The sequence below is a fragment of the Pituophis catenifer genome, unplaced genomic scaffold (genome assembly GCF_029215685.1).
Source record: "Pituophis catenifer annectens isolate HBS135680 unplaced genomic scaffold, rPitCat1.0.hap2 SCAF_6, whole genome shotgun sequence".
NCBI classification, from domain to species: Eukaryota; Metazoa; Chordata; class Lepidosauria; order Squamata; family Colubridae; genus Pituophis; species Pituophis catenifer.
The window spans coordinates 96,465,966-96,482,998 of NW_027256886.1; the positions used below are offsets into that span (position 1 = coordinate 96,465,966).

The 17,033-nt window shown below is 37.1% G+C and overlaps 1 protein-coding gene across 1 annotated transcript in view; it reads right to left on the reverse strand.

Annotated features, from left to right (window-relative positions):
* TM9SF3 (transmembrane 9 superfamily member 3) overlaps positions 1–17,033 on the reverse strand; it is an 80,951-nt gene that overhangs the window by 41,321 nt on the left and 22,597 nt on the right. Inside the window, exon 3 of the mRNA XM_070945836.1 lies at positions 671–793. Coding sequence (XP_070801937.1) covers positions 671–793 — 123 coding nt within the window. The remainder of the gene's footprint in view (positions 1–670; positions 794–17,033) is intronic.

Consider the following 17,033-nt stretch of genomic DNA (forward strand, 5'->3'; position numbering starts at 1 on the left):
AGAGGTGGGATAATTAAAATGAGGTGGTGTGTGTTGAGAGTGATAGTTAAGATAAAACGCATAAATTACGTTTAATAATTAAATAATTAATGAATGTTTAATCTGTTTAATATAATTGTATGATTTATATTGTTAAAATATCCATCTAAGCAAATGAAAGAGAAAAATGAATTGATAACTGGTTAGGATTTAAGATTTAAGTAACGGGTTTTTGGGGATAATGGCATAGTTAGATTTGCGGGAAATATTTGTTTAAAATATTGAGTTGTGTTAATTGAAAATAATATTTGTTAATTATTTGTTTTAATTTGTGACCGGAGCAAAAGCTTAGTTTTGAAAAGATGTGTTTTATGATATTTTTTTTGTTTTAAAAAAATTTAAAAAAATTTATCTAAAAAAAAACAGCGGGTCAGAGGAGGAGGAGCTGCTGGGGGACAGAGATGACAGTTGCTCTTTAAAAATTATGATTTAAATCGAGTTGATTTAAATCAAGCTTTTTACTAATGATTTAAATCATGATTTAAATCCAAACCACAATTGTTTATGACATTTATGTGAACTCAGTCAAATATGATTTATTAAACAATCATTAAACTATGGTTTGGAATAAACATAGTTGTTTTCAAGAGAAAGATTGTAGTTCTGCACATTGTAGGCATATATTTCTTACCCCATATTGGCAAGTCATCAATGTACATCTGATACCAATAGTGATTTTTGATAGCATAAACAAATGCATCTCTTGTTTGTTTATCTAAATCTATTTCACAGTAGGTGGTCTGCATCACATCATCTGTAAAAAGTAAAACAATGTGTTAATAGTGCATTCAGATTGTTACATCAATATAATCAAAATAAATTTTACTAATGAATCAGTGCAAATATACCAATCTGACTCTTCAGAGCAATCTACCAATAGCTGACTCTTATGCTATATTCATGCCAAATATTTATTTCCGATACACACAGAGTATAAGTAATCTAATTCAAAAGGGACAACAGAAGTGTACATTCTATTTATGTGGAAAAATTGTAGAGTTAGGATTTTGGAAAAAAAAAATTGCCAAATGCTATGATTTACCAGTGTGAGCCTATGTTCAGTTAAATCCAACCAAAAACATCCTATCAATTCTTAAGAGGCTTATTTCAGGCCCTCTGTTGGAATCTATACAACTTGCATTTGGGATGGTCTTCCAGTAAGAGTCTGCATTTATTGACTTAATTCCTCAAACTAAATTTTATATGGAGTTTTTAGCTGCATTGATTTTCATGGAAGATGCAGCTCCAGGATATATTGTCAGCATCGTTTTTCCAAGTTAATTTTGCTAGCACATGTACTGAACTGGGCTAAAGTTGAAACAACAAAAATGTACACTTTAGACCAATGTCTAAATGTCTGGGACTTCAACTCCCAGAATTCCCTAGCCAGCAGGGGAAAACTGGGGAATTCTGGGATCTGAAGTCTACCCATCTTAAAGTTGCTAACATTGAGAAACACTGCTTTAGACAGAGCTCTCCAAAAAGATCACATTCTTTTTCTATGAAGGATTACTTATTTTGTCCGATATACTTAAACTACTATAAATAGAATAGAATAGAATTTTTATTGGCCAACTGTGATTGGACACACAAGGAATTTGTCTTGGTGCATATGCTCTCAGTGTACATAAAGTAAAAGATATGTTCATCAAGAATCATAAGGTACAACACTTAATAAAGCTTTCTCTCTACTTCACGTTCATGTTCTAAACTTGATAGTACTAGAGCAGGGCTGTCAAACTCCCAGCCAACGGGTGGGATGCGTCACGTGCTGGCCACCCCCATGCCCAGTTTAGCGAAGGGGGGGAAGTCCCGATATGTCACGTGACACTGCCGTGATGACATGAGTTTGACATCTCTGTACTGGAGGGAACAAAGAATACTATCGCCATTTCTAAGTGAATATGCTCAAGTGAAATTCAGCAAAGTGAGTCTCTAGTGCAATCCTCTCTATAATAGGATCCTGCATTCTGGCCTTATAACTTCACTTAAAATTAATAGGTCTGATAGAATTATAAATGATTATATCCATTTTCAGCTGTTAACTTGCATCCTGTGATCAATAGAAAAGGCACAGATTTTTTTTCTACTGCCATTTAATTGCATCATAATATATGAGGACAACCAAAGTCTGTATTACTATTATTGCATTGTATCTTTTTTTTCTTGCCTTTGAATATTTTTAATCTATCTTTTTATTATTTCTAATACAAGAGAATGTTAAAAATAAATTCTGAAAAGGTCATAACTGTACATTTGTCTGATAATCAGTCCAATAATTCTCTAAAAACAACACAATAGAATAAAATTTGATGTAGAGTAAGAAACCAGCAAAAGAAAGAAGTTTGAAAATAGTTCAATAAGGCTGAGAGTTGTTGAAGAGACAATTGGATGGTGGTTCAGAATGTTGCTGGCTCCTCTACTAATCCTTAGCTGCTAATATTATTATAAGACTGAGATCTGTCCACAAATCCCACCCAAATCATGAACAACAAATATTCAATAATTCAAGCTATTTGCAGAGAAAAAAACATCAAGCACAGAATTCTGAGACAATGGCCTAGATACAGAAGTACCTGGAGACAGAGCCATGCAGAAGTCTTATACTTCAGTTTGTCAGAATGTATAATCCAGCCACTATTTTTTATTCTTTATTTTTAAAAACTGATCCAATCCTTTTTTGGAATAAATTTTTATTTTATTAAGAAAATTAAGGTAAAATACAAAAAAAAAAAAAAGGAAAAAAATTTTTTACAAAGACAAAACCAAGATAGACAAAACATTAAAAAAGAAAAAAAATATGCATTAAAAAATGAAAGACAAAAACACATATATTCTCCCCCCTTGTGGAACTGATATTAGAACAATGTTAATTTCTACAGACACCCCTTGCGAAACAGGTCCAAAATTTATAAACTGTTACAATTTGGCCTGCCATCTACATCTGCTATATATAAAAACAAAGTAGTTAACAGCAAAGTTAAAACTTCAAAGCCCTCTGTTAACAATCTATTATATTTAACTGGTAGAAAGTCTACAACAGCTTATCTACCATAAATCACTACAATCATGATCTCTAATCCATCCGAGATGAAATACCCTAGTTTGATTCTTAATAATAAAACCTCTCAAAATTTTGGTTGAAAACTTTCCCAACAATTGTGTCTTATTCTCTAAAATGATAAACCTCTGTTGTAAATCAATTTTCCCAATCCAGTCCAAGTTGTTTTCCAGTTAGATATAGTAAGTCCATTCCATAATCGCCATCAATCTTCTTATCCATTGATTCTTTTAACTCCAGATTGTGGAATCCATATCCCCATCAGCCTTCTCCAATAAACCTGCACTTTCCAAACGAAGTTCCTTCTCCTTTAAATCTGCCAACAGCAATTTAGATTCTAATCCATCCAGTTGTGAGTTTGGTTTGCATACAATTGGTTCTGTCTGGATATCTTCTTTAGGTTGACTTGTTATTTTATCAAACTTTTTCCAAAGTTTTCCATTTTAGCTTTTAGGTTAAAAACAGTGGTGGGATTCAGCCAGTTCGCACCACTTCGGGAGAACCAGTTGTTAACTTTCTGAGCAGTTTGGTGAACTGGTTATTGGAAGAAATCATTAGGGCAGAGAACCGGTTGTTAAATTATTTAAATTCCACCACTGGTTAAAAAGCATTCTTTTTTCAAAGACCTCCCAGAGAGCTTTATCAAATGAAAATCCAAACAGGTCATTTTCATTACCCAGAAAATCTGTCAATTTCCATATGGGGAAAGCTAAAGTAATTCAGAACAGCGGAGTAAAACAGTGAAAAAACATTAAAGAATTCATATTAAAAAACAAGAGAGGGGTTAAAATAAATCAGCTTTCAACCAGTCGATTAACTTTTAAAAGAAAAAAAAAAGAAAATTGAAACCATGTAGTTAAAATCCAGACATGCTTAAAACTTGACTGTAAGGACCTGCCTCAGCTATCTTCTCAGGAAAGCATGACTCTTGAAACAAATGGTATTTCAAAGTGATTCAGGGGTGGTATTCACTTACCTTCGCTACCGGTTCGCAAATGTGAGCGCTCTCACACACCTCCTCCATGCGTGTGCAGAGGGTCAAAAACGGGACATAACAACATCCGGGCAGGTGGGCGGAGCCTCCCACCGCCAGCGCTACCGGATCGCGCAATCCAGATAGAGCAAGCTGAATTTCAACACTGAAGTGATTGCAGAGAAGTCAGGTAGAGTCTGAAGATTCCCACGCAGTGTTAAGCTAATTTCCCCTGTTCAACACCACGCACTTCCCCATGTCCACCAGTAGCCAGTACAATGCCGGAAAGGTATTATGAGAACTCCAAGGCAGGATGGTGATAACAGGCCAACCTCAGACCACCGTGACCTTGAGTAACAGACTGGAACTGGCCGGTCTGACGGCCCAGTCTCCCTCCCTAATTCCCATGCGATTACAGCAAAACCAAAAACATTCAAAGCATTCAACCCCAAGAAGCATCCCCCTTCCCTTTCAGAATGGCAGCATTCTGGTAGGAACCTGACATGCTGCCCCCTAAAAGGAGATCCACACCTGGAGGAAAGAAAATAATAAACAGGGAAAAGAAAACAACAGTTACGGTCATTTTGGTTTATCAGGGTAGTGATTGTGGAACCATGTAAGCACCTTTGTAAAGGTGTTCATGTAAGACTTCGTTTATTAACTGCATGAACACTGCCGGGGCTCCTTGCAATCCAAAAGGCATTACTTTAAACTGGAAACTACCCAGGGGGCAGTTGAATGCTGTTTTCCATTCATCTCCTGCCCTTATGCGTACTCGGTAATAAGCTTCTCGAAGGTCTAGTTTGGTGAAAACCTTCCCTTTAGCTAGGTGGGCTAACATGTCTTTCATGAGGGGGAGGGGGTACAAGTTGTGTACGCAAACAGCATTGATACTTCGAAAGTCGACCACCAGTCTCATGGAGCCGTCCTTTTTCTCTTTAAACATGACCGGCGCCGCTACCCTTGGTTTCACTGGCTCAATAAATCCCCTTTGTAAGTTTTTGTCTATGTAGTCCCGCATTTCCTGCATTTCTCGGGGCGTCATAGCATACATTTTTGGTTTGGGTAGTTTCGCTCCTGGGATAATCTCGATGGCACAATCGGTTTCGCGGTGGGGGGGCAGAATGTCACACTCGGCCTCGCTGAATACCCCTGCAAGGTCTTGGTACTCCCTTGGGATCTGGTTTGCGTTACCAGCAGTGGTGGGTGCGGCTGCCAATTGTTTTGCTGCACCTTCTGGGAGGGGCCCTTGTGTTGGTGGTGTTTTCTTCTGTAGTGGAGGGCTGCTTTGGGGTTTCAGCGTGGGAGGGAATTCTTCTGGTCGGGGCGGCAAGGGTTGGGGCCCCTTTGCTATTCTCAGCCTGCGGGTTCCCTCTTGCCACCAAATGATTGGGCCCCATTTGTCGAGCCATGAGAGTCCCAATATGACTGGTTCTGTCATCTTGGGGGCTATTATGAAGCGGATCGTCTCCCAGTGATCTGCGAGTTCTAGTCTCACGGGTTCAGTCAAATGTGTGGCATATGTTCCTCCCACTAAGGACCCATCAACTTGCTCGAAGCGAATTGGTTGTTTGAGCTGTTTAGCTCGGATTCCCAATTTTAGAACTGTGGGTAGGTTGATTAGGCACCGTGTGCTACCCGAGTCTATTAGGGCTTGGAAAGTCTCTTGGGCCCCTGTTTTGGGGGCTGTTAGGCGTATGGGGAAAAGAAAAGGGTGGACGGGTCCACTCACCATCGGGTCATCCTCGCCTTCGTCTTCCGTGTCATAGGGTTCGGGGAACTGATCTCTCTCATCTGGGATTCCTCTGGTTTCGGTCAGATGAGCGAAGAACTCAGGGATTTGGGGAGCTTCCTGCAGTACGTGGGTGACGCGCTTGGGCCCTCGTTCCGGCCGTGCTTTGGGTGGTGGATCGGGTCCCGGTCTAGGCGTTCCACATCTTGCTGCTATGTGGCCGCTTCCCCCACATCTGTAGCATTTCAGTGGGCTCCGTGGGGCAGTTGGTCTGTAGGAGGGCTGTGATGTTGGGGTTTCTCGTCTATTGAGTGGCCCCTGGTCTGGTCGGCCTCTCTCCTTTCCCTCTGGTGGTTTTGACGTGTCACTCGCCCGCAGCCCTCTGTCGACTTTTATCGCTACCCGGAACCATTCAGCGAGTCGGTTTGGGATGTCACGATAGGCAGTCACTTGGGAAATTCTTTTATCTAGGCTTGTTCTAAAAAAATACACCAGCAATCGCTCTGGTAGGGGAGGCAGTGTCCCAATGACTCTCCTGAATTCACGGATATGCTCTCTGATAGGCTTCCCCCTCTGCATTAGGTTTCTGAGCTCGTCTTCCACATAGGGGTCCTCCTCCTCCTCCTCATAATGGGCTCTCAATAGTTGCAAGAACCCATCCGCATCTTGTAGCTGGGGGGCCCTGTATTTGTAGAGTGATGCTGACCACTTCTTTGCTTCTCCCTCCAGCCCTTCCCTGATAGCATTCACTAGGGCTCTGGGGAAAGGGTAGAGGTGTCCGAACCGCTCTATGTATATCTCAGCTGAATCGAGGAATTGGGCGAGGTTGTCTGGGTCACCATCGAACTTCCCTCTGAACTGGGGTGGTTCCTCCCTCTCTGCCCTCTCCTCTCTGTGCTGAGCTCTGGAGGGCCAGCCTTGGAGTTGGTAGTCCTTTGCCTCGTCTCTCATCCTGGGGTGGGGAGATGCTGCCTTGTCTGGGCTTCGCTGCCATTCCCATCCCCAGCTCGCCCTTCCCAATTCACTTAGGGGTTTTTCTTTATCTTTTACCTTTGATTTTTCCAAGTTGGCCTTACCTTGTCATTTATCTACCCATTCGTTCTGGGTCCCAGGAAAATCTTTCCATGCTATGTTGTCCCCTTCCACCATAAATAGTTCAGGGTAAAGGTGGAAGGGTTGGTCTTAATGGGGAAATCACCTCAGGTTTTAACAAGCTGTAGTGGAAAACAGAGTGAATTCTCCTCAATTCTCCTCAATTCTCTGCAATTCTAATTCTACTGTAACTGGGTTAATAATGCGCTTGATGGGAAAGCATGTCTCTTGAAACAAATGGTATTTCAAAAGGAATTTTTACTGAGAGAAGTGATTGCAGAGAAGTCAGGCACGAGTCTAAAGATTCCCACGCAAAGTGTTAAACTGATTTTCCCTATTCAACCCCCACCCAGTGTCCCATGTCCACCAGTAGCCAATACAATGCTGGAAAGGTATTATGAGAATTCCAAGGTGGGATGGTGATAACAGGTCATCCTCAGGTGCCGCAGCCTTGAGTAACAGGCTGGAACTGGCTGGGCTCCCTCCCTAATTCCCATGCAGTTACAGAAAAAGTGAAAGCATTCAACCACAAGAAGCATCCCCCATCCCTTTTGGAATGGCAGCATTCCAGCAGGAACCTGACACTGACCCAATTCTGACATTCTCTGGGTGTGCAAAAAAACCATCCCTAAATAAATAAAATAGCATTATAAAATCATCAGTAAATGGTACGTGCTCTTGAACTGAATTAATCCAATCTAAATGGCCAAATGCATGCTGGAGCAAAACTATTTCCACTTGTTTATAAAATGCCACCATGGTCCTGATTATACATCCCTCTGGGAGGGATACTCCTTAGAGCAAGGGTGTCAAACTGGCAGTCCGGATGTGTCACGCACAAGTCAAGCCCAGCCCAGCTCCGCAAAGGGAAAAAATGTCACAATACCTCATGTGACGGCAACGCTGTGAGTTTGACACCCATGCCTTAGAGGGAGCCGCTATTGTTGAATATTTGATCCATACTCTATGCACCTTGCACAGAAGGGAAACCTACCACAGGCCTTCTCTTGATAATTGGACTGGAACGGAAGGTTCAACTCTAGCAAGGTATTATCTAATACAATCCAGTGTGGTGCGGTAAAATACCATATTTTTCAGAGTATAAGACGCACCAGAGTATAAGACGCACATTCCTTTTTTAGTGAGGAAAAGAAGAAAAAGAAATCTCCCTCTGCCTCTGCACAATTTTGCTTCATTGAGGCAAACAGCAAACAGCCTGCTTTACTTTCATTTTCATTTTCATCCTAGCTTGATTAGCATAAGGGAAAAAAAATCTGCTCCAGCAATTTACCTCTTTGCAGCAAGTAGCAGAGCCCTGCACAAAACAGCTGAGAGCACTTCTGGTTTGGCGTCACGGCGAGACAGTCAGTGGGCTCTGATGAGTGCCATGAAAAACCCGGCTGCCGAACTGCTGCCAATGGGTCTTCAGACCGGAACCGTCCTGCTGGGACGGGGAAGAAAGAGAGGCGGCTCGGACGACCAAGAGAAACAGGCAAGTTCCTCGGAGGTCAGAGGGAACTCTCTGTGAGTCGGCGGCGGGGGGCGGCAGCCATGGCGGCTGCCACGAAGCTGGGACAACCGGGCTAAGTATAGAGCTGGAGAGAAGAAAGAAACGGAACGGAGTTTTTTGAAGCCGGGTGAGTGACAGCCAACTCAGGCTTGAATAACAACAAGAGAAACATCTTACAACTATAAGACCCCTAATGTGTAATAGTGGCTAAGGAGCATGGGGGCAAAGAGGATTTTGAAATGTAATTTGGAAAAGACAAAAACCCAATTGAAAATTGATTTCTGAACAAACTAATTGGAAACTTTAAACAATTAGACATGGTCAAAGGATTGGAAAGAAATAAAGAGATTCTTTCCCCCCCCTTCTTTTTTAAATGGCAAGAAAAATAAAAAGAATGGATAAGCTTTAAGAAGAAAAAAAAGGGATGTGTAAATAAAAGGGGGAAAAGAAAAAAAGAAGTGAGAGGAGCTATTTAAATATGATTTGATATTTTTAAATTGAAAAAGAAAAAAGAGAAGTCAAGTAAGATGGTGATGTAATGGAAACAAAATGGATACTTATTAAGCAATTGGAAATTGTGGATTGCAAAGAGACATCATCTAGAGTAAAAGGAACATTGCAACTTGGTTCTTTGTCTTGAACTTTGAACTTCACAGATAATAAGCGTGAGAATTTGTGGAGGAGGATTTTCTTGTCTATAAGAGACTTGATTTTTAGAGGAATAAAAAAAGAAATAGAAAGGAATACAATGGAACTTTTATAATTGGAGCAATTATTTGATTTGGAGAATGGAAATAAAAGAAATAACTATAATGTTGCACAGAGGACAATTTTTTTTTCCAATTTTTTTTTATTTTTCAAAACACAAAACATAAAATACATCTTTTTAGAGCAGGTGCTTGTTCCGTCATATAATAAGTACAATTATTAAGATTCCCACAATCAGTTTTGTTCCCATTTTTATCCAATTACATCTTTAAAAAAAAAAAATCTTATTCTAAACATTTATCATTCAATTATTTCGCCCAACATTCTAGACTATAAACACCATTCTAAATATCTTATCATTTTAACAATCAATATTTCATATACATTTCTCAATTTAAGACCCATTACACCAAATCTATATTTCACCTCTTCTTGATCACAATATCCAAATCTTATCAAAAATTTATTTCCCTTTTCTCTTAGAATTTTTACAAAATCAATCAACATTTCGCTCTGTAGTTTATTACTTCCAAAATATTTTATTTTGATTTAGTTACTCCATAGTTATTCTCTTATACTATTAAAATTATTTTGGCTAATTCACAGTTTATATAACTCCAATCTGATTATTTAACTGGTTCAGAGTTATATTATTATTCTCCTGTAAAGTTTCTTCCACTTCCTCCTAATTTTATTTTTTAGTTGGTTCACATCTTGATCTGCTGCTTTCCAGCAAGGCTTATCTCCACTCCTGACCTTAAATTATTTTGGCTGGTTCACAGTATGATTTTAACTACACACCAACCTTATCTCCTTTACTCCTCCTATATTTGTTTTATAACTGGTTTGCAACTTAAATAGTTGCTTTCCAGCAGTGCTTTCCTCCACTCCCACCTTTATTTTTAACTGGTTCACAGTTATATTTCAATTGTTCCCCAGTATAGTCTCCTCCACTCCTAACTTTATATTTTTGGGCTAGTTCACAGTTTCGCTTTAGCTGTTACCCAGTATATGCTTTCCTCCACTCCTAATCTATATATTAATTGGTTCGCAGCTTTACTTTAACTGTCTTCTAGTGCATATTTTCCTCCGCTTCTACCCCTATTTTTAACTTGTTCACAATTATATTTCAATTGATCCCCAGGTATAGTCTCCTCCACTCCTACCTTTTTATTTTTAACTGGTTCACAGTTCATATAAACTGTTACCCAGCATATGCTTTCCTCCACTCCTAACTCTGTTTATTGGCTGGTCCACAGCGTTGCTTTAACTGTTTTCCAGCTCATGCTTTCCTCCACTCCTAACTCTTATTTTAATTTTTAACTAATTCCAAGCTTTGTTTCAACTGTTTTCTAATATAATACCTTCTTCCACTCCTACCATATTTATTAACCTGGAGCAAAACTCTTCTAAAATCATATTTCACATTACTCCTAGTTTCACATATTTAATTGATTGATAACATTTTGTTTTAATTATTATCTCGCTTGTATTTTCTTTCCTTCCAACTTCTCTTATTCAATCTGTTAGTTTCAAATTACTTCACAATGTATTACCCATATTGTTTTTCCATTTATTCTCCTCCATATTTCTAATTTAAAATAAAAATATATTTTAACAAATATCTTCTAATGTCTTAAAAAACCTTTTCTTCTAAATTGTTGAATCTACGGAAAATTCAAAGTTTAAGAAAAAGTTAAAGCCTCCAGAGATCATATTTTTCTTAAATCATTTGTGCTCTTATTTCTTAATCAAATTATTTGTGTATTTATATATATATTAAAACAAGGTGGTGATAGTAATAAGGAAAATAATAACAATAGTAATTACAATTAAAAAAGTAAGGAAGTAATAGAGATATCAGTAAAAAGGGAAAAGGGAGTTTAAAAATAACAAAAAAAAGAATTAAACAATTATATTAAAGAGAAAAAATAGAAAGGGAAAAAAAACAGATGAGAAAAGAATAAAACAAAGAGAAAAAAGAAATATAAGAAATAAAAAGAAAGCGTGGAGAAGAAAGAAAAGTATCTCCTAACATTAATCAATCACCCAATAACCATTACATCCATTTGAATCAAAATGTGATATTTTGTTATCTTGTTACTTGATTTATTCCATTGTTTTTTTCCTCCAATCTGTCCAAATGTATTTCTTTTCCCTTTCAATGTCATCAAAGTTATAAGTTCTGCAAAGTTAATTCTGGAACTATTCCATATATGGTATCATCATGTCTTCCTTTTGTTGCCACGCCTTTCTCTTATAATCACTTTTATTTAATTCAGTTTCCATTATTCCATTTAATTTCTTCTTTCAAATCTTCCATAAGTCCTCCAGTGAACAGATTATGTATCAGAAACCAAGGTCTCTAAGTCTTTTCTTAGTATCAATTCAGTACAAGTAACAAGCAACATAGTTCCTCTTTTCAATTAACAAATAGTCTGGGATTCATACTTTCACTTCAGAGATAGCAGCCATTTTATCCATCACTGTTTGTCTTTTGTCTTTACTTTTAAAACATAGTTATTTCCTCTTCTCCTTCCTCTCTCCCAGATATAATCCAGTCTCACTCCACAAAATCAGTTTAGCCTCATTTATAAACAGGAAAAAAAAATAGTTTAAAAAATTGTAACTAAGCCATTTCCATAGAGTCATAATAAGTGCTTTCTATCAAACAGATCCTTTGTCTTTTAGCCCCTGTAGTTGTCAGCCGCTATTAAAACAGGGGCTCACTTGTTGCAATCCACATCTGAGGGCAGCTCCCGCCTGGGCAATTGTTAAACTCACCCGGCATACAAGCTCCCTGTTCTTCTGCGCTTCTCCTCCAGCACGATCTTTGTTCCCAGTTGCCGCAGTTTCGGGACAGCCGCCATGGCTGTCGTTCCACTGCCGCCGGCATGAAGGGAAAGCCTCCGGCCCTGAGGAATCTGCCCGTTCCTCTCGGCCGCCCAAGGGGTCCCTTCTTGTCCCCCTGCCCCTTCAAGACAGGGGAGGTCGGAAGACCTGTCAGCGGCAGCTTGGCACACGGGGTTGTGGCAGACCTCCGCGGAGCTCACCATTTCCCCATCTGTGTCCCCGCGGCGCCAACTGGAAGTCCCGCAGAGAACAAAATTTGAGGATATAAAAATCGAAATGGAGTATACAAGTGTGGACAAGAAAATGAAGATGGAGAAATAAGACATAGAAGTGGAAAATAAAGAAGATAAAGATATTGTGATTAAATATGAACAAATAATTGAATATGTGAATACTAATAATAAAAAGGAGGTCTCTATAGATTATATTGAGGTTAACAATAACACAATGATGATTATACCGAGATTAATAATATAATGATGATTATATGGAGATTAATACTGAATGATAAAAGAATAAAAGTTTGGAAAATATTAAGAAATTTAAAGAAGTCCAGGACCTGGATTTATAAAATGACCATATTGAGATAAACAAATATGAGAAAAAATATGTTATAGATATTTAGAAATGAAATAGGGATTGAAGCTAAAATATATGGAAAATAGATTACAATAAAAAAAATATAGCAATGGATATAATGAACCAATTTTTTATTAAGATGTTAAAAGATACTACTTGAGGGAAATGATGGTTATAATAACTGGGATATTGTTTAAATACCTATAAGAATTGTTATAATTTGAATATTTTTAATAATATAACTACAAAAGTAAAAGATGATTATGTTGGGAGTAACTGTGAGAAAAATAAAGATAATTATACTGGGATTAACAATAACTAAAATGATTACACTGGGATTAACAGTGATAAAAATAAAGATGATTACACTGGGATTAACAGTGAGAAAAAGATGATTACACTGGGATTAATAGTGGAATAAAGATGTATTTTGTACATTGGAATTAATAGTGGAAGGATAAAAGAAAAGGTTAAATTAGAAAATTGATAGCTATAATAATTGGGATATTGTTTAAATATGTATAACAATTGTGATAATTTGAACATTTATTACCTAAGTGAAAAAGAAAAGAAAACTGAAACAATATATGATTATGATTTATAAACAAAAATTACTTAATTGGTGTTATATAAATGGTATGGTTTGATAGATAGAATTTAGGATAATTGGGAAATTGTATTAAAGAGCATTATTTGAACTAAGAACTATGTTTAAATGTTAAATTGCTATATTTCTAAAATTAAAAAGATAAGATTTAAATCTGATAAAGTAATAATGGAATAAAGATTTAATGAGCATAATGAAACATAAATATGTTTGAATTGTATTGTTAATAGTGAGGATTTAGGGTAAGAATTGTTGTATTATGAGTTATTAATTGAATTAAGAATTAAGGTGGGTTAATAGAAGGGTTATTGTTTTGATTAAGTAAATATGTGTTATTTTTTTTTAAAGATGGTATTAGTTGAATATGTGATCTAAGATTTAGAAATAAGTGCTATGGCAAAATAGAATAGATAAAATTTTGTTAAAAATTTTGTTAAAAATTGAACAAAGTGATGATTGGATCAAAGCTCTGTTCCGAAAGGATGTAATTTGTATGTTTGGAAAAAAAATAAAAAAACTTTTTGCAAAAAACAAAACAAAAAAACAGCTGAGAGCAAATCAGTTGAGAGTCGGGAGGCCGATCCAATCAACTTGTGCTAATTAGGCTGTGCTGAAGCTGAAAGGAGCTGTTTTTTCTTGCTGTTTGCTTGCAAGGAGGTAACTGCTGGGAGGCAGAGGCCAAAGGGTGGGGGCTAATGGGTGGGCGGGGCTACATTCAGTGTATAAGACACACCTAAATTTTCACCCCCTTTTAGGGGGGAAAAAGGTGCATCTTATACTCCGAAAAATACAGTACTTTACAGATGGTAACTATATTGAATTAGGCTTGGAAAAAAGACCAAGGATAAACACCCTGGGCTAGTCCTAAGTAGCCTAATATAACATACATTCATACATATACATACATACATATACTTACATACATACGTGTGTGTGTGTGTGTGTGTGTGTGTGTGAATGACCCAACCACTGCATTCTTTTTCACATGAGCAATTTTTGTGAAGATTTTCTCAAAGAGTCACACATGGAAAGAAATGCAAAATGTTTAAATTTCAAAAAAGAGAAATAAAATATAAAATGGATAATGTAGTAACTAAACAAATATAAGGTCTACCTTTGCTTCTGCGACTATAATAAGGTCTTTGTGTATATAATGTCATGGTGTGGAATATGGTAAAGATAATGAGTGTGCCAGAATAACTGATTCTAATGAAATGAAATGAAAAACGAAACAAATGAAAAACAAATGAAAAACTAAAGAACTGCATCTGGAGAAACAAAATAGCCTTATTATCCACATATAATAATTATATGCAATAATTATATTACAAGATCTGAAGTCAGAGCAACCAGATGCAGGAATATGGGTGTGGCAAGAGGTTCAGAAGAGACCCTCCCAAGTACTTTCAGACTTACAAAATTCTGTTAATGTAATCTTACAATATAGAATAAGCTCAGGTCGTATTTCCTGTCTAGTCTATCTAGTAAGGCTGTCAATAAGTTTGCAAGAGATGACAGCTAGAATAAAAAAACAATTTGAGATAAACAGGGACACTACATTCTGGGTTGAAAGTAGAGACAATTAGAAGACTTCATTACAGGTGGTTCTCAAACACAACAGTGCTGAAAGTACTTACAACCAATTCTCAAAATTCCAGGTGTCACAGCATCCCTGTAATCATTTTAATCTTGATCAAATAAGCCAACTTTGTAAAACTTTTTAATTTTAAAGGTCTTGATGTTTATTTTTTAGATAATATCCAAAAACATTTCTTTCTCTATTTTCAGGAATTTCATAAGTATAAAACATCTTTTATAAATACAAAGTAAGAAAATTGTCCAGGTCATTTTTCTGAGTTAAAATCTACACCTCCAAATCACTTTTTTACTTTATTATTTGTGTGGCCCTTTCAACTATTAAAATATTAAAATCCTTAGTATATAACATCTCTGACTCTGTCATTAAAAATTCTTTCGCTATGGGTTGGAGGAAAATACCCAGTGTAATAAAACATGTTCTTCAAAAGTTTATTAATATTTAAAAAGCATTTTCTTTACAAATGCACAAGAGCAATTCATAAAGCATTTCCCATGAAAGTGATTCAGAAAGAAGTGGGCAAACCCAGTGTCTCTTTGAAGGCCCTGAATTGCAGCTTTGCCAAAACTGGCTGTTCTGGCTCCCTGAGCTTTGAAATCTGACATTGATTTTTTTGGTATCATCATATATGGAGCTCTGTAGATAGACCCCAAGTCCACGCCTTCATCCAGAGCAGAATTCAGGGAGCCAATTAAGGTCTCCTCATCTGACTGCTCGCTTGTGTTCTTGCAGTCTAGTGGTTAGCTTCCTCCCCATCTGTCCTACATAGTCACTAGGTCACTATGACACAGTAATTATATTGAAATTAATTCAATTCCAACTAATTCACCAGCTAGTCTTCTATCACAGTCGTCAGTTCCAATTCTTTTTTTTTGTTTCAAGTTTTTTATTTTGTTTTACATATATGTATCAATGCATGAACGGTGTGGCACCTGGGTGTCCTACATTCTAATACAAATAAAACTTGTAGAATTAGTCATAATTATTACAGTCAACCAACTTATATATTTCTAATATATATTTCATATTTTCTCTTATTGCTTTTATTATGTAAAAATGTAAATACTAATATTCCCCCTTCTCTTATTTCTATCTCTTATTCTAACTTTAAATCATGTCACCCTTTTATTAGAAGATGTTTTCTTTCTATCCTACCTAACTTCTAATCATACCACCAACCTAAAGGAGGAAAAGAGAGAGAAAAAGAAACAACAAAAGAGAAATCATTTCCTTTCTATCCATCGTCTCTTGCCCGCTTCAGAACTTTAGTTGCTATGGTTTTTTTTTTTTTTTACTTGCCTCCCATATTCCTCTCTTGGATCTTTATCTCTGTCTGCATCTACTTCTTGGCTATTCAATCTAAGTATTTCTCCCATCTCTACCCTCTTCCACTGCCTAGTTTCCAAAATTTCTGCCCAAACCCCTATCTCCTTTCCAAAAGTATCTTCCTGTATCTCCAGCACCAGTCTTAGTTGTTCCTTGGTTGTCCCAGCTTCGTGGCAGCCATCTTTAGGCTGCCTCTTCTCCTCCGCCGTGGCTGAGAGAGAGAAAGAACCCCGGGTCAGACAAGAGAGCTGCAACTCTCCGTGACCTCATAGGGCACCCCTCTTTCTTCACTGCCCCTACAAGGTGGCTTTGGCTCCTTTCGGAGCCCACCAACAGAGAGAACTCAGCACGGGAGTATGGAGACCCAACCCGCATGTCTGATCCCACTGCGACATCAATTGGAAGTCAGTACCAATTCTTAAGGAGCAGTCTTTACTTTGCCATTACTTCCTCGAAAGTCATTTCTGTTTTCTTTTTTGGTCAACTTATTGTCTTCATAATGCCACACAAATTTCTTAGGATCCTTGCTGTTTCATTTCCCAGAAAACTGCAGAACAGATGAGCATATTAGGTTGCCTTGAGATAAAAACAATGGGTACCTTGGAAGGAAATAATCAAATCATCTTGGTTTTCAAGGTACTACAAAAACAGTGGCTTGCTTGCTTGCTTATTAATCAACTTGCATGCCCTTCAATTACAAAATGCCTTTAGGTAGCTTATACAACAGGATTAAAATATGAGGTAAAAAGAAGAATTAAAAGTAATGAAACATAATAAAAAGAATACATAATATCCAGCAGAAACATGTTAAACATGCCTATATTAAATATAAATAATTATAGTTATAATATAAAATATAACAGTAGTGATAGTGAATCAGGCAAATCATAACAAAACCAAATAAAACAATGCTAAAAAATTAATTCAATACAAGTAATTCAAAGAGAAATAAATTA